Source organism: Malaclemys terrapin, chromosome 9, assembly GCF_027887155.1.
Source record: "Malaclemys terrapin pileata isolate rMalTer1 chromosome 9, rMalTer1.hap1, whole genome shotgun sequence".
NCBI classification, from domain to species: domain Eukaryota; kingdom Metazoa; phylum Chordata; order Testudines; family Emydidae; genus Malaclemys; species Malaclemys terrapin.
The window spans coordinates 102462967-102490826 of NC_071513.1; the positions used below are offsets into that span (position 1 = coordinate 102462967).

At 50.7% G+C, this 27860-nt stretch overlaps 1 protein-coding gene across 1 annotated transcript in view; it reads left to right on the top strand.

Annotated features, from left to right (window-relative positions):
- Positions 1-27860, top strand: part of TPRG1 (tumor protein p63 regulated 1) — a 71947-nt gene that overhangs the window by 7502 nt on the left and 36585 nt on the right. Inside the window, exons 2-4 of the mRNA XM_054040731.1 lie at positions 5848-6057; positions 9401-9492; positions 24502-24678. Coding sequence (XP_053896706.1) covers positions 5857-6057; positions 9401-9492; positions 24502-24678 — 470 coding nt within the window. The 5' untranslated portion in view covers positions 5848-5856. The remainder of the gene's footprint in view (positions 1-5847; positions 6058-9400; positions 9493-24501; positions 24679-27860) is intronic.

A 27860-nucleotide genomic window follows, 5' to 3' on the forward strand; every position in this document is an offset into this window, starting at 1 on the left:
CTTTGCCTTAACTTCAGAAGAAGTCTCTTGTGGCCTGAGCTGATGCATATATCCCTGGTGCAGTGTCAAAACACACAACTGTTGCAAATTCTGACACGTTCCTATAGGCTGGGGGCCTAGAACTGAGGGCTTCCCTTGGGTGCACACCATCTTTTCGGGAGGCATCACATCCCAGATGTACTGTGGCTCTGCCGGTCTATTAGCAAATCCAGCAGCCTCTGCACTGTAGCCAGCCTTCCTGGTAAACCCTGCGACGGTCTGTAAGGAAAGCCCAGGTTCTCAGATGCATCCGTGTGTTGGCGGGGCCTTCCTTTTCCAGATCCTTCGTCTATCTTGTCTGCTTAAACTGTAAGCTGTTCACGGCTGGGAGCGTCTTGCAGTGTATAAGGGGGAGGTGGCGTCACACCCAGAAGAATAGGGATCTGATCTCAGCTGTTGCCTCTTGGCCCTACCTCATACTGGAATAAAAACGAGATATCTGGGAGGGGGAACACTGCAGACGAGCTTCCCAGTCCTACGGCCAGCAGAGAGAGCTCAGCTACCAGCGGAGTGTAGAACAGTTTGGGGTGGGAACGGCAGCTGGGGATTCGGACGGTGCTCCGGACACGTTCCTTTCCCCCTGGCCATGGCCCCACACCCAGTGCCACTAAGAGAGTGGTGCAGCAGCTGGCTTCATTAGCTTTCACCCACTGAGGGATTCCACCAAACCAGGATAACCCCAGCCGGGTAGATCCACTGGCTTTATAGCCGTCTCCCAGCACCAGAGCTGTAGGGCTGCGTCCCAGCAAAGAATCAGGCTCCTTGAGGGCAGTTTTTAGCGTCAGTTACGGCGCACTGAAAAGGTAGCTTGTTTTCCGTGTTTCCTCTTGATGGTGTGAAAAGCCAGCGAGCCCTTCGTTTGTGTGGGATCTGCACTGCAGGCTGGTCAACAGCGTGGAGATGGCCAGTTGCTGAGAGTGTGCATCGTCTCTGGGCGCAGCTGAGTGCAAGCTAATTGCAAGTGCAATACCAAGGACCAGCCGAGTTCAGAATCTGGGGTGTAACCTTAGCGTCTGCACCCAGGCTGCACAGAGAGTTGCAGAGGTTAAGCCCAGAAGGGACCATCAGATCTTCTACTCTGACCTCCCACCCAGTTATCCTGGAACTTGGGGTCACGAATCTGTCCATGGTAGAGCGCCCCCTCTAGGAGCCACACGCGGAGCTCATCCACGAGTCCAATTACCCCCATCCTAGCAGGTGCTATGGGGCGTCTTTCTAGCAGGCTGGCGCTCGACCTTCTGGCCGAGGCCTCTAGAGCCACGGCCCCTCTCGGGGACCCAGGCGAAACCACAAAACTGCCTGCAGTTAGCAAATGTGGCTCAACCAAAGAAAGGAAAAGAAAAACCTGTCCTCAGCTTCCTCTGGGATATGGGCCCCTCTGACTCCAGAGCGCCCTCGGAGTGTCACTGTCTATGTCCGAGTCCACTGGGGGACTCTGATCCTCTTTCCCCTTCTGCTCCGGGTCCTGCCCCCTCCTTCTGCGAGGGCAGGGCCTCGGCAGGCTGCCAGCCCTCTCTTCAGGGCTGGAGAGACTCAAGAGTCTGGCCCCTCCCCAGGATGGCCCAGGTCTCCTTTTAATGCTTTCTCCAGATTTGCAAGTGCAGAGGGGCAGGGCCATCCTGGCCCCACGCTGCTCCTTAACCCTTCCATGCTGGTGCAGAGGTGATGTACCCCGGCACACTTGGGTTTGACTAAAGCATCTCTTCCAGCAAGGCCGGCCAGGTTTGAGCTGAAGCCACCAAGAGATGGAGAATCCACCACAACCCGTAGAAGTTTGTTCCAGTGGCTAACCACCCTCACTGTTAAAAATGCCTGGCCTACATTCTAAATTGCATTTGTCTGGTGTCAGCGTCCAGCCGCTGGTTGGTGTTCTGTCTTTCTCGGTTAGACTGAAGAGCCCGTTAGTACCTGCTGTTCTCTCCCCAGGATGGTACTTAGACACCGTAACGCAATCATCTTTTTCAAGTTGAACCACATTCAGGACCCCTTGTTAACACCTGTTGTCAGCTGTGGGTGACTTTTACCGTGTACTCCAGGAATAAACTTCACAGGCAGAGATGCCACGAGCCACCACCCATAGTTACCAGCCTTCTATCCAGCAATAAACTAACCACACACACAAGTTTTATTTAGGGTCCTACCCCCATCAGCTCTATCACTTTATTTGCTCCTGCCCTCATCCTTTAACTCTTTCTATCTCTGTCCCATTCAGCTGGCAAGCTCCCCCAGGGGTCAGAGCTGTGTCAATTCTGTGTTTTGCAAAGCACAATACAGTACTCGCTCGAGACTCGGCCAATTTGTTTTGCCTAATTTTGAACAGGCTGAAACATGGCTTTGAACTCAAACGCTGACAGGGAGGGTTGGTGGGAAATAGTTTTTCTGTCTCAGGAAAAAATTGTTGAGGTTTTCTGGAAATTTTTCCCATTCTGCATGGGGCTGGTCAAAGCTTTTTGACAAACACCAGAGCCAGAAATCACATCCACCCTGAGAAAATCAGATACAGTAGGGAGTTGAGCCCAGGTGTCCCACCTCTGAGGTGAGTGCTCAGGTGTGGAGGTGTGCGCTCTCTCTCTCTCTCTCTCTCTTTTGTATTGAAGAATCAGCATTTTCCAACAAAAACAGCGTTTTGTTGAAAACCCCCCAACTATCTCTGCTGTTAGATTTGAGTTCTGCGGGGGGAGACAGAAAAACAGGAGCTGGGTGGCTGAGATCAGCATGCAAAGTGGATGAATAAGTGAGCAGAATAAAAAATGATAACAGTGAAACGCGGGGAAAAAAACTTAGAAAAGAGACGATGCTAATGGAAAAAAATAACATATTCTAACCATAGACAGGGCACCCATTCTTGCTCATCTAGCCTTTGTGTGTGTTCTTCTGTCCTTAATACATATCCGAGTCCTCCCTGTAGGAAGAAAGATTTTTCTTCTTAAATTGACTCACCTTTGGGAGGAGCATTTGGTTTAGAGGCAGGAAAAACAAGTTTGCAAACTTCACTTTGTTTGGCAACCCAACCCTAAAAGGTCCCACAAGGGTCTCCTGTTCCTAGTCACACACCTGCTAAGTGAAATGAACACAGAACAGGTTTGGCATTGCCCAGATCAAGATGCAGTGACTGCATTCCTATCCTCTGATCAGAGGAGCCCAAGACCCTGGATTTTAGCTCTGACAAGTGCTTGAAACGATGCCCATTCAATGAATCATTGGGGTAAACAAGTGTCCATGCTAAGGACTGCAGGAGATGCCACAGAAATAAATGGGAACAAAATCTGAGTGTTCGTCCTGGGATTTTCCACATATTGTATGTTAATTGCTACCAACTGGTGCAAATTGCTGCTTGCCTTTTCTATGCCTGAGGTTGGCTTTCATGCAGCTATGCCATTTGCTGGACACTGCCTGCTGAATGTGGCCTGCGTTCCTCATTTATTCCCCTGCAAATGCTGACCCCTGGAACATACTGTCTAGAAAGGGGGATGATTGGGAAGTCCTGTATGTTGTCATCAAAAAAGGACCTAAGTAAATAAATAGAGACAACATATCATTGATTTTTGTGTGGTGGGAGAGACCGGGGATTTTGTGTTTGCAGAACTTCTCATGTGGGCTTCGGGTTCGGCAGGCCAGATTTTCCCCTGTAAAATCAAAACTAGATTTGTTTTGGAACGGGGTCCGGCGTTATTCTAACCTTCAAAAATTTCAGGAGTGTGAGGGGGTGTAAGCAGGCGTAGACTCACCCGGTGGCGCCTCCTTCTGGTTGTCCATGGGAATTAGCTCACCAGCCCTCTGGAGTGCCCTCTGTCAGCCGGTGATCCGTTACTGCTAGGCCCCCGTGTCCCTCCTGGACTCCGGTGCCCCTTTCTCTGGGTTGCTGCCCCCCTGGTAATACCCCCACACTCTCAGGTTCTGGGTCTCCCCACTCAGGGGAACCTCCACCCACTAACCCCACCTCGCCTCAGTCTGGGCTACTGCCAGTCACCATCTAGCCCCACTCCCTGGGGCAGACTGCAGTATAAGCCACTCATCACAGGCAAGGGGGTTCGGACTTGCTGCCTTCCTCTACTACCCAGTACCCTTTTAGGCCTTAAACCAGGCCTTGCAGCCTGGGGAGTTGCCAGCCAGGAGCTCCCCTGCTCCTCTGGCTTTCCCCATCCCTCCTTCACTCCTAGTACCCTTTCTGCTAGGCAGCCAGGCCCTGCTCCCTCTCAGACCAGAGAGAGCCTCTGAGCTCCTGGCTGCCCTGACCTTTATAGGGCCAGCTGGGCCTGTTTGGGGTGTGTCCTCCAGCTGAGGCTGCCTCCCAATCAGCCCAGCTTTTCTCTCAGCCCTCTCCCAGGGATGACTTTAAGCTCCTCAGGGCAGGAGCGGGTGTCTACCCCGCTACAGGGGGTGTATGCCCCAGGCAGGCAAGGAAAGGGCTAATGTGGGCCAGAGACAGAGACCAGGGAGCATACCAGGCTTCACCTGGAGGGTAGGCCTGGCTTCAGGATGAAGAAGTGCAGCTGGGGAGGGGCTAGGAGAGGACTGTACACAGAGGGAGTTTTTTAGACTAGAAGGGGGCTGTAGGTAGCGAGCGAGGAATGCTGCAGTCACTTTCTGGAACTAGAGAGGTTGGGGTGAGCTGGCACTGGGATCTTCTCTGGAACAGGGAAGTCTGGCAAGCATCCTGGAGTGCTACAGAGCAGCCACCGGAGGGGAACAGGCTCTGGTGGGAAGCTCTGACCAAGGGCAGGAACTGGACCTGAGGTTAGATGACCTTTCTGGTCCCTTCTAACCCAATAATTCCATGACCTCCATGGAGAGAGGCCGGGGAGGCTATTGAGAGGGACGTAATGTCAAGTCCAAGGAGGGCAGAAGTGGGTTTATCGCTGGCGGTTTGGGAGCTTGTTACGGGATTCCAAGGGAAAGTCCTGTGAGTCCAGGCTCCTGAGAGAAGGGTTAACCTTGGCAGGTTTGGGGGGAGAAGACCTGAGAGATGCTGAGTAGGAAAAAGTCCAGGGTGCTGGATAGGGCGGTCTTTGGCTGCTGGTTATAGGATCCCTGGGCTGGAGCCCAGAAGAGTGGTTGTGCCTGGGTTCTCCTACTAGCCAGCGGCAAGATGGCATGAGTCCAGAGAAGGGGACAAGAATGACAGAGACCTGAGAAAAGGGTGTGAGGACAACAGGGTCTGGAGTTGAGGCTGAAGACCTTGTGCTTAGGACTTTTGGACTTTGTGATCCCAGAATGGTGAGAACAAATTGTCACCTGACCAGAGGGCCAAGTTACAAGAAGATAGACCACCGCAGAACCAGACCCACCATCAGCAGGGGGTGCTAGAGAGGTATAGCTGCTACACCAGGTCTGGCCATAAGGAGGTGCTGCAGCTGAGAGTCCACTCTTTCACAAGAAGGTTTGGACGATGGTCTTGGCACGTCTTGAGCGGAAGTATTGTCCACAGTGGTTAAATTATAGGACTGAGCTAACCAAGCTTCAGTTCCCAGCTTTTCCACAACACTCCTGGGTGGCCTAGGTCATCTTTCTGTGTTTTAAATGGGGATAACATGTACTCTCCTCAAAGGGAGGGTTATGAGACCTACCTCATATTTACAGAGCACTTTGAGATCTTTGGATGAAAGTTGCTACAAACGAGGAAGGTGATGTTAATGCCATTTACTAATGCAGCTGAATGATATTTTGAAGGCCATAGATATGGAAAAGCATGGAGGGTTTAAGCATTCATTTGGTTTTGCCCAGTTGGCGTGCGCTTGCATTTCATTTAGCAGTTATACAAAGGATTTGATCAGACGTTCTGGTTGTTCTGTCTTGCTTGATTTTTAGGCAGCTGAAATGTCTAACAGTGAGCATAACCAAGACTTCCAGATGGTGGAGCAAATGGAAGAGACGGGCGAAAGAAAAGCTGGCGATGGAAAAGGTCCAGAGTTCAACCCAAGTGGAGGCAAGGAGTCCCCATCTGTGACTTCTGAGTCTACTCCCTTCCCAAAGTCTTACGTCAACCAGCATGCCATGAGGAAATTCTTTGTTACAAGGGTAAGCAAACCCCACTCCTGTTTGCGTCCCTTAGTTAACAGACTGCCCACGGAATGGCTTGGCTCCTGGGTTCTCCTCCTGGATATTCAGTCCCTGAATTGCCAAGAAGATCTGGAGTGATCTACCTTTATGTGGCTAGGAGTTGAGTCAGACCCTCTATGATTTAGGTTCATTGGAAAAAAACCTGCATGTGAATCTAGTCTCCCCCGGGCATGCGTGATTTCCACCTGAAACTCTCACACACCATAAATTGTGTTCACTATCTTCCCTGCACATGGGCATGGGGTACAGCTCACACCGGAACTTCCTCAGTGTTTGGAGGGTATAGTCTGGAATTCAATTTGATGTAACCAACTGTGTGACATCCCCAAGGATAACTGAGAAGTAATAGCTTATGAGAGGGCTTTATCCAATCAAAGGCCTTGTCTAATGTGGGACTTTGCCTCAGTTCTATCAGTCAGCAGCCAGAACTCCTTGCAGACAAACCCACAATTTGTACCGAGGTAGCTGGTCCCCTGTCTGAACCCTGGGTAACCTGCATCAGTGCAAATTATGGCTTTGCTTTTCTACACTTGAGATTTGCATTGGTGAAGCTACTCTTTTCGCTAGCCACCGATGGGCTGGAAAGGGAGTAAATTCCCAAAGGAGAGGAGGCCTCCATTGTATTTGTGGAGGGCCCTTCAGTCTAGGAACCCACTAAGTGGAAATGTTAGAAAATTATAATTCACTGAAGCAAGCTCACCAACTAAAACACCTGACAAGCCCTTTCCTTAACGTTAGTAGCTACAAAGTCTGAGTGCGCATACACTCTGTGGAATATATTTCCTCGGCCATCTCCGACCCACTGTTTAGCGCATTTGCTATTAGCCCCTGATCCTAAGTAGCTCCTGGAGGTGCTGACCGCTTTAAGCTCCCACTGGCCTTAATTGAGCCCTTAATTCTTATACTTATTTAATGCAGAGTCTTCCTGGATGGAAAAGTAGCACTCAGGGCTAATAACTTGAGGTATGCTGTGAGTAGGAGCATTGTTTCGGTGGCGGAGACCGCTGATCCAAAGCAGTGTCTTACAAAAGGAACAATACTTCATCTCCACTGACTATGTATTTAAAAGTTCCCCTCAGATTGCCATCCACGAGCTATCGGACCCGAAAGCCGGAAGGGGAGGGGGGAAATTCTCTCTAAATTTATACTTAAGAATGTAAATTATATGCAGATGAAAGGAGCTAAAACCATTTTGATCGTTTACTATTTAATTAACGGTTCCCTGTTGCCTTTTTATAACTTGCAGTCTATTGTAGGCAGCAGGACTCTAATAAGCAGGCTCTGGGCACCGCATTGTGTTCTGAGACGCAGTTGCATGTATGACACTGGTTTGTCTCATATAGACACCAAGCTTCCCTGCATGCTGTCAACCCCTTCCCCTCCCCGTCGAGGTCTGAACCAGGCACGGTGCTCCCAGGGGGCACATCTCCCGGAGGGATAGCTCAGTGGTTTGAGCATTGGCCTGCTAAACCCAGGGTTGTGAGTTCAGTCCTTGAGGGGGCCATTTAAGGAACTGGAGTTTAAAAAAAAAAAAAAAAAAACCTGTCAGGGGATTGGCCTTGCTTTGAGCAGGGGATTGGACTAGATGACCTCCTGAGGTCCCTTCCAACCCTGATATTCTATGAAATCAAGGTAGCTCATAGAGCAAGTTGGCTTTTCATGCTGCCATCTTCAGGAGGCCTTTATTTCAGAATAATGCAGATGCTCTAAGCCTCCCTAGAGTGCAGACGGTCTAAGCCTCCCTGGTACTAAGGCCAGGCCCAGAGCCCCGGCACCTCTGAGCTCTGCATCGATTATGAATGTAAAAAAATTGCTTGAGCCCTGGCACGTCTTTCATTACAAATTAAGCACTGACTGAGGCTCATTGAAAGATTCCCATTGACTTCACTGCACTTTAGATCAGATCCTTGGAGCCTGATCCTGGAAAGTGACTTCAGGGGTGAGGGCACCGAGCACCTTTACAGATAATGCGCTTTCAGTAGAAGGACCAGCTGGCTTTGCCAGTCAAACTCAGTTGCATCAGACCCATAGGTGGCGTTTTTATGAGTTGCTGGAGGCGTGCTCAACCCCTGCTCCATCCCAGGCCCTGCCCCCACTCCGCCCCTTCCCTCAAGCCCCCAGTCCCACCCCATCTCTTCCCGCCCCCTCCCCCAAGTGTGCCTGCCCAGCCCCCATTCCTCCCCCTGCCTCCAGCACCTTCTGCAGGAGGTGCTGGGGGGAGGGAGAGGAGCTGATCGGGAGGGCTGCCGCTGGGTGCTGAGCACCCACCATTTTTTTCCCTGGGTGCTCTATCCCCAGAGCATCCATGGAGTTGGTGCCTATGATCAGACCCCCTGTCCTCTCTGGTCCCTTGTGCTGCTTCCTTTCCAAAGGAACAGCGGCCTTGCAGAGCTAGGTGACCATTGCTGTGAAAAAGCTAAGTTAGGAAAAGTGAAACCATGTGAGACTCTCCTGGTGGTGCGTGATACACAGATAAGGTTTGCTGATGCTCAGGGACTTTTCAAGTGGACCAGGGCTGGTTTATGGGCTTATATTGAAACCATGTGAAAGTGGCAGTTTCCTGTTCATTTTAAAGAAGAAAAGATGGAACTCGTGTTGTGAGTTTCCGTTTGCGGCCTCACACGCCCAGTGATGAAATACCAGGTCTCTACCACCTTCCTCCGTTTCTGTTGTGTCCCCATCACAAATATTAAAGACCCAAGTAATATAGGCCGGATGTGATGTTGTTTATACCCATGTAAATGTGAAGTACCCCCACTGAAGTCAGTGGAATCACACAGGCAGACGGACACACGCTCCCATAAACGAACGAATCGACTGAAATGTGCGGTACTTCCATAAACCAATGGACGGCCTTTGTATTAACCCGTGAGACCGCCCCAACACCAGCTGCCATCTTGGGTTCCCTCCACACGCATCTGGGTGGTTACTTTGGTAGTTTTGAAAGCCCTGATCTTGTTTGAACAATATTCTGTTTTTTTTTCAGAGCAGGAATAATTGTCACCTCATGATGGACCCTCAAACAACTGGACAATAAGGATGCCACATTTAGCTTGTGTATATAAGATGAACCCCCACCCCCTGGAAGGCCGACAGAGGGCAGATGATGGAGTCATTTCCAAATAAAAACCATGTTATGAATAGATCCCATAGTTCTGAGGCTTGAGATGTGATACTTTGAAGGAGACACCTGTGTGGATTTAGCCTTGGATTAGAATAAGAGGAGTGTGTGTATTTGAGCTGTAATTTCTTTCCATCGTGTTTATCTTACTGTTCTTTTCTGATGTTCTCCCTTTTATAGCCAGGAGCATTTGACCAAGCCATAGAAGATCTAAAAATCCATGTGGTCAAGAATTCGGGGGAAACTGCTCAGAGCTTCTGGCTTTTGTCCGAGTGAGTAGCCATGATGTATGGGGCACGGGCTGAGGTGGTGGCTTTGTGATGGGCTGTCAGAAATAAAGCAACAATGGGAGGGAAGGGGTGTCACGTAGACACTAGGTTAAGCTCTCTGGGTTCTGCTTTGAGAAGTGATTGCACAGATACATCAGCCAGTAGCACGACTTCCTGTTGAAAGGGAAACTGTAGGGAGAGGAATTCCAGACACAGAACAAAACGGGCCTATGCCTCCAGTGTAGTGCTATAAAGAGCTGTGTGGAGTCTCTTAATATCGATGATCCCTTTGTTAGTGTTTTGTAAATCATGTTGACAGTAAGTGCTGTGTAAGTGTTATTTATTATATTGGCAACAGTATATAGAACACTGGACTGGGACTCAGGAGACCTGCATTCAGTTCCTGGCACTGTCATGGGCCTGCTGGGTGACGCTGGGCAAGTAACTGTCCTGCTCTGTGCCTCAGTTTCCCCATCTGTGAAATGGGTCAAGTGCTTTGCGATCTGCTGATGAAAAGTGCTAGATAAGAGGTACGTGGTGGTGGGGTCGTCGTCGTCATCATCAGACCAAAGAATAAACAATGTAAATGTAACTGTTAATTCTGGGGTCATCTGTGCCTCTTTTGTCATTTTCTAAGAACTAGTGCAGGGACTGGGAAACTGAATCATCGCCAATCTTGCTTCGAAGGGCTCTGGGAGCAGTTTCTTTTAAGGAAAAGAAAAAGGTTGATGCCAGAGCTCGTCTCTTTGCTGAAACTTGGAAATTGCCTTCTCTGTTGTGTTTATTTCTAGTTAAAAGGATCCCAGCAGTGGGCAAATGACAACTCCTCAATCTCACAGATGACACGTCATTCAAGCCCGGGACTGGATATGTTCTGCAGTTAAGGATCTTTGCAGGTGGCACCCTGGGTTTATCTGAGACGAGAACAGCATTTAATGTGGGGGCGAAAGACCTCTCTGGCTTTAAGATTAAGCTTGATAAGTTTATGGAGGGGATGGTTTAATGGGATAAAGTGATTTTAGTCAATAGGTCAATAATGTGCCATTGCTGGTAATTAGTAACAATGGTCAATGATGGGATATTAAAAGTCACTACAGAGAACTTTTTCCAAAGGGTCTGGCTGGAGAATCTTGCCCGCATGCTCGGGGTTTAGCTGATCGCCATATTTGGGGTCGGGAAGGAATTTTCCTCCAGGGTAGATTGGCAGAGGCCGTGGAGGTTTTTCACCTTCCTCCGCAGCATGGGGCAGGGGTCGCTTGCTGGAGGATTCTCTGCGACTTGAAGTCTTTAAATCATGATTTGGGGACTTCAACAGCTGAGTCAAGGGAGAGAATTATTCCAGGAGTGGGTGGGTCAGCTTTTGTGGCCCGCATCATGCGGGAGGTCAGACTAGATGATCATAATGGTCCCTTCTGACCTTAAAGTCTATGAGTCTATGAGTCTAATGTGGCTCCTGACATAGTTGAGCTATTTCGAAAGTACAGAGAAAGAGGCTGGTAGGGCCAGGGTTACATAGGTGGATTTGACAGCCATTATGGGCTCCAGAACAACACCAGACATCACAGCCTCTACTGCCGAGACACAAACTATTTCCCAAGACTGGTGGTGTCGCCTCCTGGTGCTTTCTAAAAGTCCGCTAGGACTGCCACCCGGGTAAGGAGCAGACAAGACATCATGCCCAAACCTCGGTGGGTGTGAATGGATTCAGCTCCAGGGAACTCGAGGGAGTCACTTCCATTGACACCAGCCAGGAACCAGCTTGGCATCTCCCTGAGGGACAGTGGAGTGGCTCACGCCCTTGAGAGGCTGTGGACCATAGGACAGTTTATTCACTGTCTCCCACTTGCTGCATGATGTGTAACGATCTTGAAACACCACTTCAGTGCGGGAGAGGAGGTGGCGTGAGGATTATTGTAACGCACCTGCTGTCGTGACTGGAAATGAGGCTGAGCTCCGCAGCTCCACCAGGCAGCAGTGAGTTTTGCTCACCACTGGCTAGGGCTGGATTGGAACCAGCAACCTGGAATGGTCCCTTTAGAACAGCACCGCGGCAGGTGGACAGGACAGTAGGGCGGATGGAGGGAAAGAGCAGCTGTTGGGGCTGTACTGGTCTGCCGCTAGATGTTGCCAGTCTCCCAGTTGTCAGCACCTTTCACTTGCCCCAAATGCCTGGAGAACGTTGACAAAAGCTCTCTCACCCTCCTGCCACCTGTCTCCTTCCCCCCTTTAGTGCTCAGGTAAATGTGATGATCATCTATTATTTTTAGTAAGGCAAAACCTAGAGGCCCCAAATCAGGATCAGAGCCCTGTTGTGCTGGGTGCTCCACAGACACACAGTATGTGTCGGTCTCGCCTCCAAAGAGCTTCCAGCCTAAATAGACATGACAAAGAGTGGCTGAAAAGGAGCAGTATTTATCCCCATTTTACAGACTGGAAACTGAGACACAGGACAGGCTGCATAGGGCGGTTACATGGGAATTCTGGACTTGCACTCCTGAGTCCCTTCAGCACGGGACCATCCTTCCTCTTCTCTCCTGTCCCTCCCTCCCTCCCCACACTGTGCAAAAAAAACAAAAAACAAAAAGGTTATAGGACAAAATGAACCAGCCCAAGAATCTGCATCTCAATAGCGGAGACGGACTGGTAGTTGGCAGCCCTGGGGCAACGTTCCAGAGTCTAAAACCTCTCGTGTATTGGTAACGATAGTGAAATGGCCTTTTAATGACGGGGTAAATATTGCTGTGGCGGTGTATATACATGGCCAATGCAGCAGATTGCTTGGCAATCAGTGGTTAGGGGCACGCTTACTTGCACTAATGATGCCATGCTGTGGTCCTGTGACCTGGTTGGCAAGTAGCTAGTCAAGTCTGCCTGTGCTCAGCTGTCGGGAGTTCGGGAACCCATTTAGCAGGGCTGCTGTTTGCTTTGGCCTCTCCGGGAGCTTGTGTATATTTGCTATGTTTTTAAAAGCTCCAACCCTGTGCGGGAGGGTTTGCACAGACCAGCTGTGATGCGAGTTGCTCTTCTCTGTGTGAAGCCGGGCTCGCTGACTCATCCTGTATGATGAGGCCGCTGGGAGGGGCGGCTGCTGTAGTCCAGGTACAGTATTTCGTTGCTGATTGTGAAGATGTCTCAGTGAGTTTCTTTTAAGCTACTTCAGCAGTGCTGGGGCTGGCGGGTGTGTGAGATTTAAAGGCACCCCACGTCCATTCCTTCTAAAGACAGGCCGAAATATCCCAGCCCTCGGCGTCTCAATTTCTGCATGCTGGCGTTGAAAGCCTACTGCAAATGGATTCCCAGTGTGCATTAAAATGAGTGGCAACCGGGTACCACTAGAACAATTTACCAAAGGTCATGGTGGATCCTCCATGACTGGCAATGTGTAAATCAAGATTGGATGTTTTTCTAAAGGATCTGCAGTAGGAATATTTTGGGGATGTCCTGTGTTACACACGAGGTCTGACTAGATCAGGGGTTGGCAACCTTTCAGAAGTGCTGTGCCGAGTCTTCATTTATTCACTCTAATGTAAGGTTTCGCGTGCCAGTCATACATTTTAACGTTTTTCTAAAGGCTCTTTCGATAAGTCTATAATATAGAACTAAACTATTGTTGTATGTAAAGTAAATAAGGTTTTTAAAATGTTTAAGAAGCTTCATTTAAAATTAAATTAAAATGCAGAGCCCCCCCCGGACCAGTAGCCAGGACCTGGACAGTGTGAGTGCCACTGAAAATCAGCTCGTGTGCCGCCTTCGGCACGTGCCATAGGTTGCCTACCCCTGGACTAGATGGTCCCTTCTGGCCTTCGAATGTATGAATCTTTTAGGTGGCTGTGGAAATTCCATCCCTAGTTTTATATTTAATCACCTGAATTTCTACAGGGCAGTTTATCCTGATGGGTCAAAGGCACTTTACAAGCATGGGACCTGATCTTGCATAAGGGTTTGCAGGGTTGGGGCCTTAGCGCATTCAAAACCAAGCAAATGTTCTTTCTAGATTTTGTTTCCAGCTGTCCAAGATGAGACTCTGGGTAAAAATTTCAAGAGTCCAAGTCCCATTTTCAAAAATCATTTGGGCACTTTGGAACCTAAAACCCGCTGCCCTTCAATGAGATTTAGGCTCCTAAATGCCCGTCACTTTTGAAAATGGGACTTAGGTTCCTAAGTCACGTAGGCCCTTTTGAAAAACGTGCCCTACATTTCAGAAAAAAGCCAACGACAAGAACCGAAAACCTTTTTTTTTTCTAGCCGAATCTATTTAAGCCCTAAATCAGACCATTGAAGGATTTGTCCAATGACCCCTGTACTTTGCAGTGTTGTTGTGCCCCTGTACCTTGCCCAGTGCACTAAATGCCCCACTAATGACGACGTGGGTGAAACAAGACAACCCTACGTTCTTGAATGAACTCACACAGGAAAATGATAAAAGACAAAAATCACCACATCACCCGGGAGGAACACTTTATGCAACAGATCACTCCATATGTGACCTATCAGTCCTCATCCTCAAAGGAAACCCGCACAACACCTTCAAAAGACAAGCCTGGGAGCTTAAATTCATAACATTGCTAGACACTAAAAATCATGGACTGAACAGAGACACTGGATTTATGGCTCATTACAACAATCTCTAACCTGCTAAACTTCCCTCCCCCTTTTTTTGTCCTATGACAAAAATTATAAAGTTTGCAGATGATACCAAGCTGGGAGGGGTTGCAAGTGCTTTTGAGGATAGATTGAGGATAGCTGGCTAGATTGTTAGGCTTAACGGGTAGTGATCAATGGCTCCATGTCTAGTTGGCAGCCAGTATCAAGCGGAGTGCCGCAGGGGTTGGTCCTGGGGCCGGTTTTGTTCAATATCTTCATTAATGATCTGGAGGATGGCGTGGACTGCACTCTCAGCAAGTTTGCAGATGACACTAACCTGGGAGGAGTGGTAGATACGCTGGAGGGTAGGGATAGGATACAGAGGGACCTAGACAAATTAGAGGATTAGGGCAAAAGAAACCTGATGAGGTTCAACAAGGACAAGTGCAGAGTCCTGCACTTAGGACAGAAGAATCCCATGCACTGCTACAGACTAGGGACCGAGTGGCTAGGCAGCAGTTCCGCAGAAAAGGACCTAGGGGTTACAATGGACGAGAAGCTGGATATGAGTCAACAGTGTGCCCTTGTTGCCAAGAAGGCTAACAGCATTTTGGGCTGTATAAGTAGGGGCATTGCCAGTAGATCGAGGCACGTGATCATTCCCCTCTATTTGACATTGGTGAGGCCTCATCTGGAGTACTGTGTCCAGTTTTGGGCCCCGCACTACAAGAAGGATGTGGAAAAATTGGAAAGAGTCCAGCGGAGGGCAACAAAAATGATTAGGGGGCTGGAGCACATGACTTATGAGGAGAGGCTGAGGGAACTGGGATTGTTTAGTCTGCAGAAGAGAAGAGTGAGGGGGGATTTGATAGCTGCTTTCAACTAGCTGAAAGGGGGTTCCAAAGAGGATGGAGCTCGGCTGTTCTCAGTGACAGCAGATGACAGAACAAGAAGCAATGGTCTCAAGTTGCAGTGGGGGAGGTTTAGGTTGGATATTAGGAAAAACTTTTTCACTAGGAGGGTGGTGAAGCCCTGGAATGGGAGGTGGTGGTGGAATCTCCTTCCTTAGAGGTTTTTAAGGTCAGGCTTGACAAAGTCCTGGCTGGGATGATTTAGTTGGGAATTGGTCCTGCTTTGAGCAGGGGATTGGACTAGATGACCTCCTGAGGTCCCATCCAACCCTGATATTCTATTATTCTATGATTAAAATTCAAAATGATCTGGACAAACTGAAGCAATGGTCTGAAGTAAACTGGATGAAATTCAATAAAGACAAATACAAAGTACTCCAGTTAGGAAGGAACAATCAGTTGCACACACACACAATGGGGAATGACTGCCTAGGAAGGAGTACTGCGGAAAGGGATCTGGGGTCATAGTAGACCACAAGCTAAATATGAGTCAACAGTGTAACACTATTGCAAAAAAAAGCGAACATCATTCTGGCATGTATTAGCAGGTGTGTTGTAAGCAAGATGTGAAGTAATTCTTCCGCTCTTCTGATTAGGCCTCAATTGGAGTATTGTGTCCAGTTCTGGGCGCCACATTTCAGGAAAGATGTGGACAAATTGGAGAAAGTCCAGAGAAGAGCCACAAAAATGATTCAAGGTCTAGAAAATATGACCTATGAGGGAAGTTTGAAAAAATTGGGTTTGTTTAGTCTGGAAAAGAGAGGATTGAGAGGGGACATGATAACAGTTTTCAAGTACCTAAAAGGTTGTTACAAGGAGGAAGGAGAAGAATTGTTCTTCTTAACCTCTGAGGACAGGACAAGAAGCAATGGGCTTAAACTGCAGCAAGGGAGGTTTAGGTTGGACATCAGGAAAAACTTCCTAACTGTCAGGGTGGTTAAGCACTGGAATAAATTGCCTAGGGAGGTTGTGGAATCTTCATCACTGGAGATTTTTAAGAGCAGGTTGGACAAACACCTGTCAGGGATGGTCTAGTTCATGCAGTGGGCTTCTCAACCAAGGGTACACATGTACCCCTGGGGTACACAGAGGTCTTCCGGGGGTACATCAGCTCACCTAGGTATTTGCCTAGTTTTACAACAGGCTCCATAAAAATCACTAGCGAAGTCAGTACAAACTAAAATTTCATACAGACAATGACTTGTTTGTATGGCTCTATATACTATACACTGAAATGTAAGTACAATATTTATATTGCAATTAAATTATTTTATAATTATGAGGTAAAAATAAGGAAGTCAGCAATTTTCAGTAACAGTGTGCTGTGACACTTGTATTTTTATGTCACATTTTGTAAGCAAGTCGTTTTGAGGTGAGGTGAAACCTTGGGGGGGGGGAGGGAGAGGGTACAGAAGACAAATCAGACTCCTGAAAGGGTTGCAGTTATCTGGAAAGGTTGAGAGCCACTGTGCTAAACAATCTCTTCCACCTTGTATTTTGCCATGACACTCTGAGTACCTTTTCCAGACCAGAAGCTGTGGGTAAACTTGAACGCTTGTCTCTCTCACCAACAGAAATGGGTCCAATACACGATCTGAGCTCACCCACCTGGCCTTTCTAATGACCTGGAACTTTGTCCTGTCAAGTCTGTTGAGCTGCTGTAGTTTGGAGCTCGTTGAGAGACAGCTCAGCCTTTGGAGTTTGGTTCCTGATCCCAATTCTGTAGCCTGCAGTATATTTTCGGGGGTTATCCAATATCGGCCACTGGCTTTTTATTTCTGACATGGCACTGGGTCTCTTCAGCCCCGGCCCATGATGGGGGTGTGTTATCCCTCTCCTTCCTGCCCACTGCTGCCAGGCTTGCACAAGGGGGTCACACCCTCCCGTTTCTGAGGCTGAGCGATACTCCTCTCACCCCAATTTCCTCCAAGCACAGAGGTTCGTAGGCTAGGCTGAACTGCTGCGCTGTCGCTGTCTCTAGGGCGTTGTCCTGCTCTCCCTTTCATTTTGTGACAGAGTTCTGTTACCAATCTGCCTGAGGCGTGGGGTGATCAGGCTGAGGCCGCAGGATCGTTTGGGGAGGAGATGACGAAACATGCCAAGTGTCTAGGTTTTAAAGCTTTATTAATAAAATAATAAAATAACAGAGGAGAGTGCTGGGGGGCTGGGGTTCCCCCCCCCCACGTCACGCAGAGGAAGGAAGGAAGTGTTAGTGCCCCAAGCCCAGGGCCGGCTCTGGCTTTCTGGCCGCCCCAAGCGCAAAAAAAAACAAAAAAAAACGTGGCGGGCAGAACAGCAAAGCAAAAAAAAAAAACAACCTGCGGCGTGTCCAGAGCCAGGGTGCAGGGGGACTCCCTGCCCTGCAGATGTGCCCCGGCTAGCGGGGGGGGGAGGGAGCGGGGGGAGAGAGAGAAGGGGCGCGGCCAGGGCTTCAGCGGGGCGCTGCCACGCGGCCCCTCCCGCCGTGCCCCCTGCCGGGAGGGCTCTGCACCGCTCCGGTCGGCGGGGAGGGAAGGACGAGGACTGTCCTGCCGGGCTTGCTGCAGGGCGCTCCCGTCCTCCACGCTGCTGCCCCCTACAGGGCGGCCGGAGTGGAACAACAACAACAACAACAAAAGCGGCCGTGCCGCCCTAGGATTGGAAGGAATGTCGCCTCCTACAAGCTGCCGCCCCAAGCACCAGCTTGCTCGGCTGGTGCCTGGAGCCGGCCCTGCCCAAGCCCTAACCCACTTTCATACTCACACCCGTACTACCCGAGGCTGGCCAAGCCTGGGTGTAACGTAAGAAGAAGAAGAGGGGGAGGGGTGGGCGGGCGTTTTGTCCTGGGCCCAGGTCGTCCGGGGTCCGCTGTGACCTCCGAGGTGCTCCAGCTCTCAGGAGGGTTTCAAGTCCTGGGTTCCTTTGGGGGTGTTCCGTTCAGGGACCTCTGCTCCTGCTGCTTTTTGTACCAGTCAAAACCAGCTTTCTGGGGTTTCCGCAACTTTTCCCAAAACACACCGACTAGACTTTGTTGTCCTCTGTGTGGTCTTCGCTTGTCTCGCTCGTTATGGGCTGCCTCTGCAGGTCTGTTTCAGCTGCATCTTCCTTTCTCATGGCTGGTAGTTGGATTCCAGGCCCCCGTCTTTCTCGGCAGGCAGCCAAGTGTCGGCTGTGAGCTGCGGCCTTGGGCTGGAATCGGTGCCTTATCTTCTGACTGAGCAAGATGGAGCGTCGCGTTAACCCATTCTCTGCTTTCTTCCTCCTTCCCCCTCTGGCCTCTGCAGCCTGCAAAGGAATCTTCCATTCCACACTCAACCCTTTAACCCTTCCCCAAAATGCCTTGCGATGCTTGCAACAGTGTTAGCAATATACAATGCTAATCTGCCTCCCCCGGGGATCTACGGGAGGGAGGGGGCTGTTGAGTTGTGACAATTTAGCTCCAAATGTTTCTTATGCCCAAGCCATGGCGGGGATGATTAATGGGTCTCTTCTCTTAGCCCTATGACACTCCCACCCGGACGCTTTTGCTTTCCTGCATCCCTCTGTAATATCCCTGCAGTCTCACCAGCCAGCTGTCTGCATTACCCTCCATGCATCCAACCACCCCTCGCCTCCTCTTTTTTGCACCCTACAACTGGTAAGAGAGAGCGGGGGGGAGCTGTTTTGTTGTTGCTTAGTTCTGTAGTGCAAGGATTGTGTTCTGCATTTTGACCTTGTTTAGGTGTATGTGTTTAGGCATGCGCCCAGGGGAGGGCAATCATATCTCTCAGATACTCTTCATCCTGGAGGAATGTTAGAGGACCTGACCCCTAGATCAGGTGCTTTTGCCCACCTGATCCACTCTCAAATCCGGCCCCTCATTAATTAGAGAAGCACCACGAAGTGGCACTCCTAGGAACAAACCCGTGGCTGCAGGCAGGTAGTGTGGATAGTGGCTAAACAACAAAACAGCGGCCTCAGACTTGGTCCCAGGCATACTTGGGCTGCAGAGACATCGCTGTTCGCTGTGGTAATGTTCCGGTTCCTGTTCCTCTGTAGTCGGCAGCTGCTAAAGGATGATACGACCACAATCATGAGCAGGCCTGACGTTCTAGCCAGTAGCAGACAGCCGTGACAGTCACACACACTTGTGGGCAGACTGTGTCAGTTCGGGGCTGGCCTACGGAGGGGTGACGGGGAGACACGCTCCCCATAACCACACACATTCGCTGTCCTCCACACCGAAAAGGCAGCAAGTATCTTGCAAACCTCTCCCTCTGCCCCACGCTCTTCTTCGTGTTTCAGAGAGAGCCTCTTGCTTTTTTCCATCCATGAAATCGAGCCGTCAGATCCAGGTGCTGTGCTTCCCATCTCCCTCTCCTGTCACTGGAGCGGGCAGGCGGTTTGCCAGGGAGTGGGTCACCTGTGCCCATTGTGCCTAACTAGACAGCTGTGCCGCACCTCCCTTTCCCTCCCCCAGCCCACCACGCGTACTGGTCCCGTGCCCAGAAAGCGCTGTCGGTCTTGAGGAGTTGCTGACAGCGCCTGGGTGAAACGCTCCTAGTTCCCTGCTATCCGGAGCACCGGAGTTACGCTGTGCCGAGGCTCTGGATTCCCAACCTGCCCACGATGGGCTCGCCACCTGTCCCAACCTTACTCCTGCACCGCCTCCGTTTTGCTCAGGCCGCAAAGTGTGCACAGAACAGCTCCCGGGCTGCTGCAGCTGCATCGTGCGCGATGTCTGCTCTTGGCCTGTCCCTGCTTGCAGCAGCCAGGGGCGGGGTGGCTGCTGGATCTGACACGGGGGGGATGCACCCCAGTGCGGGGAGGCACTGCCGCATGGCATAGAGCTGGCATAGCACCTTGACATCACCCCCTCGCTGCCCCTGGGCTATCCTTCTCTGTCTGGGACGTGGCCCAAGGCCGCTGCGCTCCAGCAAACTCTGCCAGCCAACGTGGGCCTGGTGGGGGCAGCTGCAGAATGATGCTACGGTCCCTCCTCACCCCCTTCAGCTCAGCAGGGCCCAGCGCTGGCCTGACAGAGGTGCTGGCCCGAGCTTGCTAAGTGCAGTCCACGAGGTGGCCTTATTATACCGGTCAGTATCCCCCTTCCCCGCCCCCTCCCCTTAACTACTGTGGAAATCGCAAACACTTCTGACTTTTCAGCAGAGACCATCTCAGGGAACCGGGCAGGTGCAAACGGAACTCTGCCCCGGCGCCTGTGTTCCTGCATTAGAGGCAGTCACTGAGGGCAGCGGCCGCCTTTCCTTTGACGGCCGAGGGAGTTGGATTGGCCCTTTCCAGGCCTCTGGAGTGTGCGTTTGGATAACTGAGCAGCGTCTCTGTAATCGAGCTATAGCCATCCCCATCTACAACTCCTCAGAGTCTGCATCGGGGTGGTAGCGCTGTCCTTTGCCCCCAAGAGTCAGCGTCTCTTTGTGCCTGTAAGAACCCTGTAGCTGGGGGTAGGGGCACATGAATCCCCAGGTTTTCTCAGCTCCTAATCCTGCCCTATGGGTGACTGACCTCTCTTCGGGGGTTCCTGGCACCTCACCCCCTCACCCCCACACTTGAGTCCCCCACCTCTGTCACCTCCCCTATGGCCATTCCCAGCTCTCCTAGCCCAGGGACCAACACGCTGGCCTGCTGGTGCCCTGGTGTCAGACGTGATGTTAACGTCGGGTGGTTGGGCCGTGACAGTATCCAGGGAATACCTCCTGTGGCCAGAATGAATGTAGAGTGGGTGTGTGGCTCTGATAACAATTAAATGCATCATTTTCCTATGAGCTCCCTATGATGGAAACATGTGCTAATGGCTATCCTGGTCTTTATTACATGGTTTCCCAGGGCAGATGAGCATGTAGAGAGATTATATACAGTCTCGACCTAGATGTTCATTTTCCAAGCCCAGAAGGGACCATTGTGATTATCTGGTCTGACCTCCTGTGTAACATAGGCTAGAGAACTTCACCCACTTGTGGTGGAGCTAGAGTGTCTATTTTGGACAGACACCTAATTTTGATTTAACAATTCCAACTGATGGAGAATTCATCACATCCCTAGGTAAGTTGTGCCCATAGTTAATTACCCACAGCGTTAAAAATCAATCGCTGTCTGTCTATTTTATCTAATCTTAATCTTGTCTATCTACATCTCATTTCCCGTTTGAATTTGTCTAACTTTAGCTTCTAGTCACTGCAGTTCTGCCTTTGTCTGCTAGGCCATGGAGCCTTTCAAATCTCCGGTACCGTCTCCCACTAGAGGTATTTATAGACTGGGATCAAGTCACCTCATATCCTTCTCTTCAGGAAGCTAAAGAGATTGAGCTCCTTAAGTGTCTCACTGAAAGGCCTCAAGGCAAATGATGTGTTATATTGGACCAATTGTCCATCAAGTGCAGTATCTGCCGACCATCAGTGGCCTCTGTCTGAAGCTTAAATACACATCTTTAAAAATGGTTCTGGCCAGGGCTAGTTATTTAGTGGATAGACCAAAAACATCTCTCCATTTATTGTGTCAATCATAGGCGCTGACTTCCCCTCTGCCCGGTGGGTGCTTGACCCCCACTCCGCCCCTGCCCCACCTCTTCCTGCCCCTGCACCGTCCTCACCCCACCCCCATTCCACCCCTTGCCCAACCTCCCTGCTCTCTTCCTGCCTTTTCCCACCCCAGCCCTGCCCCCTTCCCACCCCCTTTCCACCACCAAGTCCCCGCCCCTGCCCTACCTCTTCTTTGCCTCCTCCCCCGAGCGCGCCATGTCCCTGCTCCTCCCCCACCCTCCAGGAAAGTCCTAAGCGCCACCAAACAGCTGTTAGGCGGTGGGGGTGGGGGGTGGGAAGCACTGCGAGCAGGGCCGGCTCCAGCATTTCTGCCGCCCCAAGCAAAAAAAAAAAAGTCGTGATCGCGATGAGCGGCAGCAATTGGAAAAAAAAAAAAAAAAGCCGCGATTGGTGGCGGCAGTTCAGCGGCAGGTCCTTCGCTCCTAGAGGGAGTGAGGGACCTGCCGCCCCCGAATTGCCGCAGGTGCCGCCCCTCTCACTTGGCCGCCCCAAGCACCTGCTTGTTAAGCTGGTGCCTGGAGCCGGCCCTGACTGCGAGGGGGAGGAGCAGGAATGCGGCATGCTGGGTGGGGGAGAAGGAGATGAGAAGCGGGGCGCTTGGCTGTCGGTGGGTGCGGAGCACCTGCTAATTTTCCCCCATGCACGGAGTCGGCGCCTGTGCTGTCAATTAACCCTGATGACTCAAAAATCAGGATTGTCCCACGGGGGGAAGAAGGGTACCTGTCCGCTCCAGAGCTCCTGAGAGCTCAGGGAACAGATACTCTTGTGTGTAGTGTATGAATGGGTTTTTTGTGTGTGCACATTTGCTCACCCTTAAGCTCTCGGATACCATGGTGATAATCGATACAGAGTAGAATAGGTTGTATGAGAGTGTGTCTTAGCACCTCGGTGTGTGTGTTTGACACCCGGAGAGTCGGCAGTGTTACCCAGGATCAAAGCTCACTGGGAAGCAACTAGGCCTGGCTCAGTAATTGCAACTAGATAAATGCAGTCAGCGTCTTGCAGCACACTTCTCTTTGCAAAGTTTTTTGTTGCTTACTGTGGCCAGTGGGTGGCAGCACAATGTAGTTTGGCTCAGCCTCCTTAAATTCTCCTCTGCTAATTTAGACCTGCCTCTGGTTATTATAATCCTGGGGGATCCACAACCTGGAGTGGATGCACTTCAGTGACATCCCTTAATGGGATTTTTTTTAAAAGCTCCTCTTTATTCTATACTAGAAAGAGAATCTGCTACAAAATCATCCAAACTAAAATCAACATAATCACTAACAAAATCACAGGACTTGGTGGTGATGGAGGACTTCAACTACCCAGACATCTGTTGGGAAAATAACACAACAGGGCACAGATTATCTAATATGTTCTTGGAATGTATTTGAGACAATGTTTTAATTCAGAAGGTGGAGACTACTACCAGGGGAGAGGCTGTTCTAGATTTGGTTTGGACAAATAGGGAGGAACTGGTTGAGAATTTGAAAGTGGAAGGCAGCTTGGGTGAAAGTGATCATGAACTGGTCGAGTTCATAATTCTAAGGAACGGTAGGAGGGAGAACAGCAAAATAAAGACAAGGGATTTCAAGAAGGCAGACTTTAGCAAACTCAGGGACTCGGTAGGTAAGATCCCACAGGAAGCAAGTCTAAGGGGAAAAACAAAAGACCGTTGGCAGTTTTTCAAAGAGACTAGTGGGGCAGCTGCTCCACTCTGGCATGGAAGGGGTTAGAGCAAGTCAGAGAGGCTGTGCAGAGCCCCAGCCAATCATGAAAGGGCTTATTGGGAGCACCTCAAGTGGAGGCTTGAAAGCAGCCAATCAGGGCCAGGCTGGGCCCTATAAGAAGGCTGCAGGGGACTGGACTAGATGACCTCTCGAGGTCCCTTCCGGTTCTATGATTAGCTCCCCAGCTGACAGACGTGTTTGAGTGGCAAGGCCTTTTCCCTGCCAGTCTGTAAAGTGGCTGACATACGAAGTTGCAGAGCACGGACTTAAAACAATTCACAGACAAAGTTGCAGAGCACGGACTTAAAACAATTCACACACAGTCCTTTGGGGTTTTGAACTTGGAATTGAATATTCTAAACGCTCCGAGCTTCCTTCCAATCAGTCGTTCCTTTTTGTCGGACAAAAGAAATGTTTTATTGAGTGACCGTGGCTAACTGGATTCTCAGGACACAGATCCTTAAAGCTAGTTTACGAATTACACGTGTGGTTTTCCCCTGGTCCAGATGTAGCAAGATCTTAATAAGCCGTGAAATGTTGTAGTCACTTTTCGGAGAGGCTTTAAAGAGCGGGGGGGATCTCTCTGCACTGCCACCTACTGGATACAAAATGCATTCCGTCTGTAAAAGTTAGTGAACAATATGCTCAAGAGATGTAACGATTACAAACATGCCCCAAGCTGATCCCTGGGGTTTCCAAGCCAGGAAGCAGACTGTTCTTCTTTGTATTTTAATTATTATTTCAAATGAGAAAAAAAAAAACAGCTTTCTATTTTCCCACATGGGAAAGTCCTTCAGAACTGAATAGGGATTAAACTACCAGGGGCCTATAGGAATTGCTCTGAAAGCCAGGGCCGGCTCTAGGCACCAGCGCAGGAAACAGGTGCTTGGGGCAGCCAAAGGGAAGGGGCGGCACGTCCGGGTCTTCAGCAGCAATTCGGCGGCGGGTCCCTCAGTCCCTCTCGGAGGGAAGGACGGGCTGCCGAATTGCCGCCGAAGAATGAAGCGGCGCGGTAGAGCTGCTGCCGAAGTGCCGCCGATCGCGACTTTATCTTTTTTTTTCTTCGCTGCTAAAAAAGCTGGAGCCAGCCCTGCTGAAAGCCTAGGGTCCCATCCAACCTCAGGCACTGGTGTAGACATATCTGGGCCATTTCAAATTTCAGTGCTGGTTATTTATGCAAACCAAGGTTGGATTCCTGCTGTGATCTTCAGTAATCAGCACAACCTGCTCTCCTCCCTCAGTGGCATGGAGGGTCGCTGCCTGAACTCTTTGCTTTGTCCCCAGGATAGATCACTGGAACAACGAGAGGGAGCGTGTCGTGGTGATCACAGATGCCAACCTCCTGGTCTGCAAATATGACTTTATAATGCTCAGCTGTCTCCAGGTGCAGCGGATCCCCCTGAGCTACATCGACCGTATCTGCCATGGCCAGTTCACGTTTCCTGAGAGGTCCCTGGACAAGTGAGTACCAACAGCAGCCAGAGGCAGGGCTTGGGGGGGAATTGAAGCCCCTTTGCTGAGCTGAAAGCTGTTGTCTCCTTGTCGTTTCCTGCGTCCTCCTGATGTTCTGGGATCTCTCCAGGGCAGTGAGCTAGGGAGATCCCTCCTGGCACAGCGTGTGGTGGGTGGGGTGAGCAAAGGTTGCAGCAGTAGGACTTGATGGAACGTTTGGGGTGATGCTGTTACCAAATGAGCGGAGGGGAAGGAGGCAAGCAAGCTGATCCCATGAAGCCTCATCCTAGGAATATGGGCGGGGGAGGTCCAGCTCTCCTGTTGCTCCCTCCTCCACACCCCAAAGACAGAAGTTGGGGAGAGGCTGAGAGAGAATGAACCCCAGGTGACGGATGTTAGTCACATCACTGCGTGCATGACTGGAAGGGACTCAGATACTGCAGCGATAAGGGCAGTATAAGAACAGAGAACAGAGTAGTCAGACCCAGAGGCAGTGAATAGCATGCCAAAGACTTTAGCTTATCCTGGTAGCACAGGGAGGCCTCACAACCAAACTACCAGGAGGAGGCATGCCTGGTTCAGAGACACCTACTGCTGGACATGGCACTACCCTCCACCAGTACAGAATTGGTGGAGCTGCTGAGATTGACTGTGACTTAGAGGCAAGGTGTTCGGGTCCAGGATGCTGAGAGTCAAACCCTTGGTGAGCTGTGAAATTTGGATCCACATCTGAACTCTGCCGGAGCGTCGCCGGACTCCCCCGCTGTTCCACTTTCAAGTTGATCTCTCGGTTTTATCCCCGAGCTGTCAATCCAACATAGGTTGGCTGTGCTGAACTCAGGTGGCCTATAGGATGGTGCCAACTGGGGGGAGAGTTATGCGATGCTCCGAGCTTTTCTCCCTGAGCTCAGGGGGAAAAGATCAGAGTCCTGCCGGGAACAATCCTGCCATAATCTCACGTGAAATGAGCATTTGGCTCCCTGTAAAATGAGTATAACTAACAATGGGAGAGCTCCCTGCAGCCTCCCAGCAGAGCACCCCCTCCAGCACCTTTCCTGAGCTTTGTGAGGGTTAAGGCCTGTATCCTCCGCTGTAATGATATTCTGTTGCTAGCGATATCATGTTCGGCTTCAAGAACTCATCACAATACAGCCTCTGCAGAAGGTAATTACCGTGTGTCTTATGAATGGCTGCATGTGAATGTCTGCTCACGCTGCTGACAGCAGCAAGTCCCAACACATCGTGCATACCAGGCATTTAACAGCCTCTGTTTTATTTGTTCCAATGGCTCGTTGCCTTTCGCCTTGTTTTTCTTCCCTGGCTCTGTTGGGTGTTTGTTTTTGCAAAGGCCAGAGTTCAGGTCTTTGATGCAGAGTTTGGGCTGAGATAGTGGCTTTGAGTCACTCTGTTTCCATTGCTGTTGGACGGATTAAAGGGAGCCCTTTCCAGCAATTACGGCATGGGACCATCTGTGACCCGGTGATGAGTCCCTGTTCTGAGTTGAGAAAATGTGCCCGAGAGCCTCAGCTCACTCTACTGAGTCCAGGGCAGCCTTGCTGAGTTACACAAGGAGGGTTTTTTCCAACATTACTGGTTTCCCAGTGTCCCCAGCCCATTGAATAGCATGGGGCGCTGGACCACTGAGCTTTTCGGTGCTTCTCTGCAGCCAATCTCCAAACCCTCCATCATTGTCCTACGGCAGCATCCACAGCGACTAGTCACTGCCTGTTTCCCGGCCCTGGGGCCTACCTATGGCTAACCACAGCATGCCAGGCTGCCCTCCAATGACTCCTTACCGCTCCGTAGACCTGCTCTGCTCCTTTCTTTTGCAGGGGCTGTTGCTGATCTCCACCCAGCTGAGAGCAGCAAGGCCCTTGGCAGGCAGACACCCTCAGGGGGGTCCATAGCTCAGACTAGGTCCTGGCAGGTAGCTAGAGGGGCCGGCACTAAGGAGAAAGGGACACGGCTCCCGATTCACTGCAAAGAGCGGGACTCTGTGTTCAGCACCATTATCCATCCAGGGTGAGCTGATGCCCGGCTCTGTGTGCAAGAGGGAGGAGGGAATGAAAACGCTTCCCTCACCACCCCAATCCTGCTAGCGCTGCAGGAGATTCTGACTCGGCCCTGGTAGGAAGCGCTTGTGTTCCTGGAGCATGTGATTTTGGGTTCGGTCCCAGCTGTTGTGGTGAAGTTCTGTGTGGCTGTGACGTGCCCGCCCAGGGGGACAGTGAAGTGGGAGCGGGGCTGGGTTGGTTGAACTACAGTTCCCCCGTGCTGGCTGCTCCTCCTCCCAGAGAGGCCAGTCATATCTGGCCTCTCCTCCAGGGTGACCGTGGTCCTCGCTACACTTCCCCTCGAAGGACGGCTGCAGAGTTACCGTGTAATAATGGCCCCCTCCATTGTCTGGGCTCTGGTCTTCCATGTTCACGTGGCTGTGCCACACCGTGGTCACCCTCTGTGAGGACAGGAGCTTGCTGACGGTGTTTTCTCCTGAGTCAAGTGGCAGAGGCCTGTGCTTACGGTGCTGAAGTTCACTGGTTGGGTCCTCTCTGTCGACTCATGTCTGCGGCCATGTTGCTGTGCACTGCTGCGGCCCAGAGGTGGCTGCATTTTGGAGTTGTGCAAAGTGCTTTCTATGTGTCTCTATGTATGTTAGGGACGTTTAGAAAGCACTTTGAGATCTGTGTGCATGAACGGTGCTACAATAAATACAAGCTAATGGTGTCATTAGAAATAACGTCACGGAGGCTCAATTCAAATAACCACCAGTCTTCGAATTCGCTCCCTTGGGGCCATGGAGGAAATGAATTTGGCTGACTTCCTGTAGCTCTGTTTCTTTTGGACTACATTTCAAGCAGACAGTGGGCCAGATCCTTAGCTGGTGCAAATCAGCACTGACGTCAATGGAACCTGGCTGGTGCGCTAAGTGTCAGTGTATGGAGAAAGCAGAGTAGCTCAGACCTGACTGCATCGGCTTTTAACGACGCCTCTTGCAGTCTGAGGCGGGATCAGAAGGCCTGAGACCTGGGAAGTGTGTTCCATCACTGCTCTCCTCTGGCAGCTCTGTCGGACTGCAAGGGGTGACACAAGCACCTTTCCTCGGGTCGAAATGGGCTTTCGTCTCGGGTGGATTCCACTGGCTTGTCTGTCTGTGTTCTAATCACCGCTCCAACTGTGCTGGTCTGAAACGC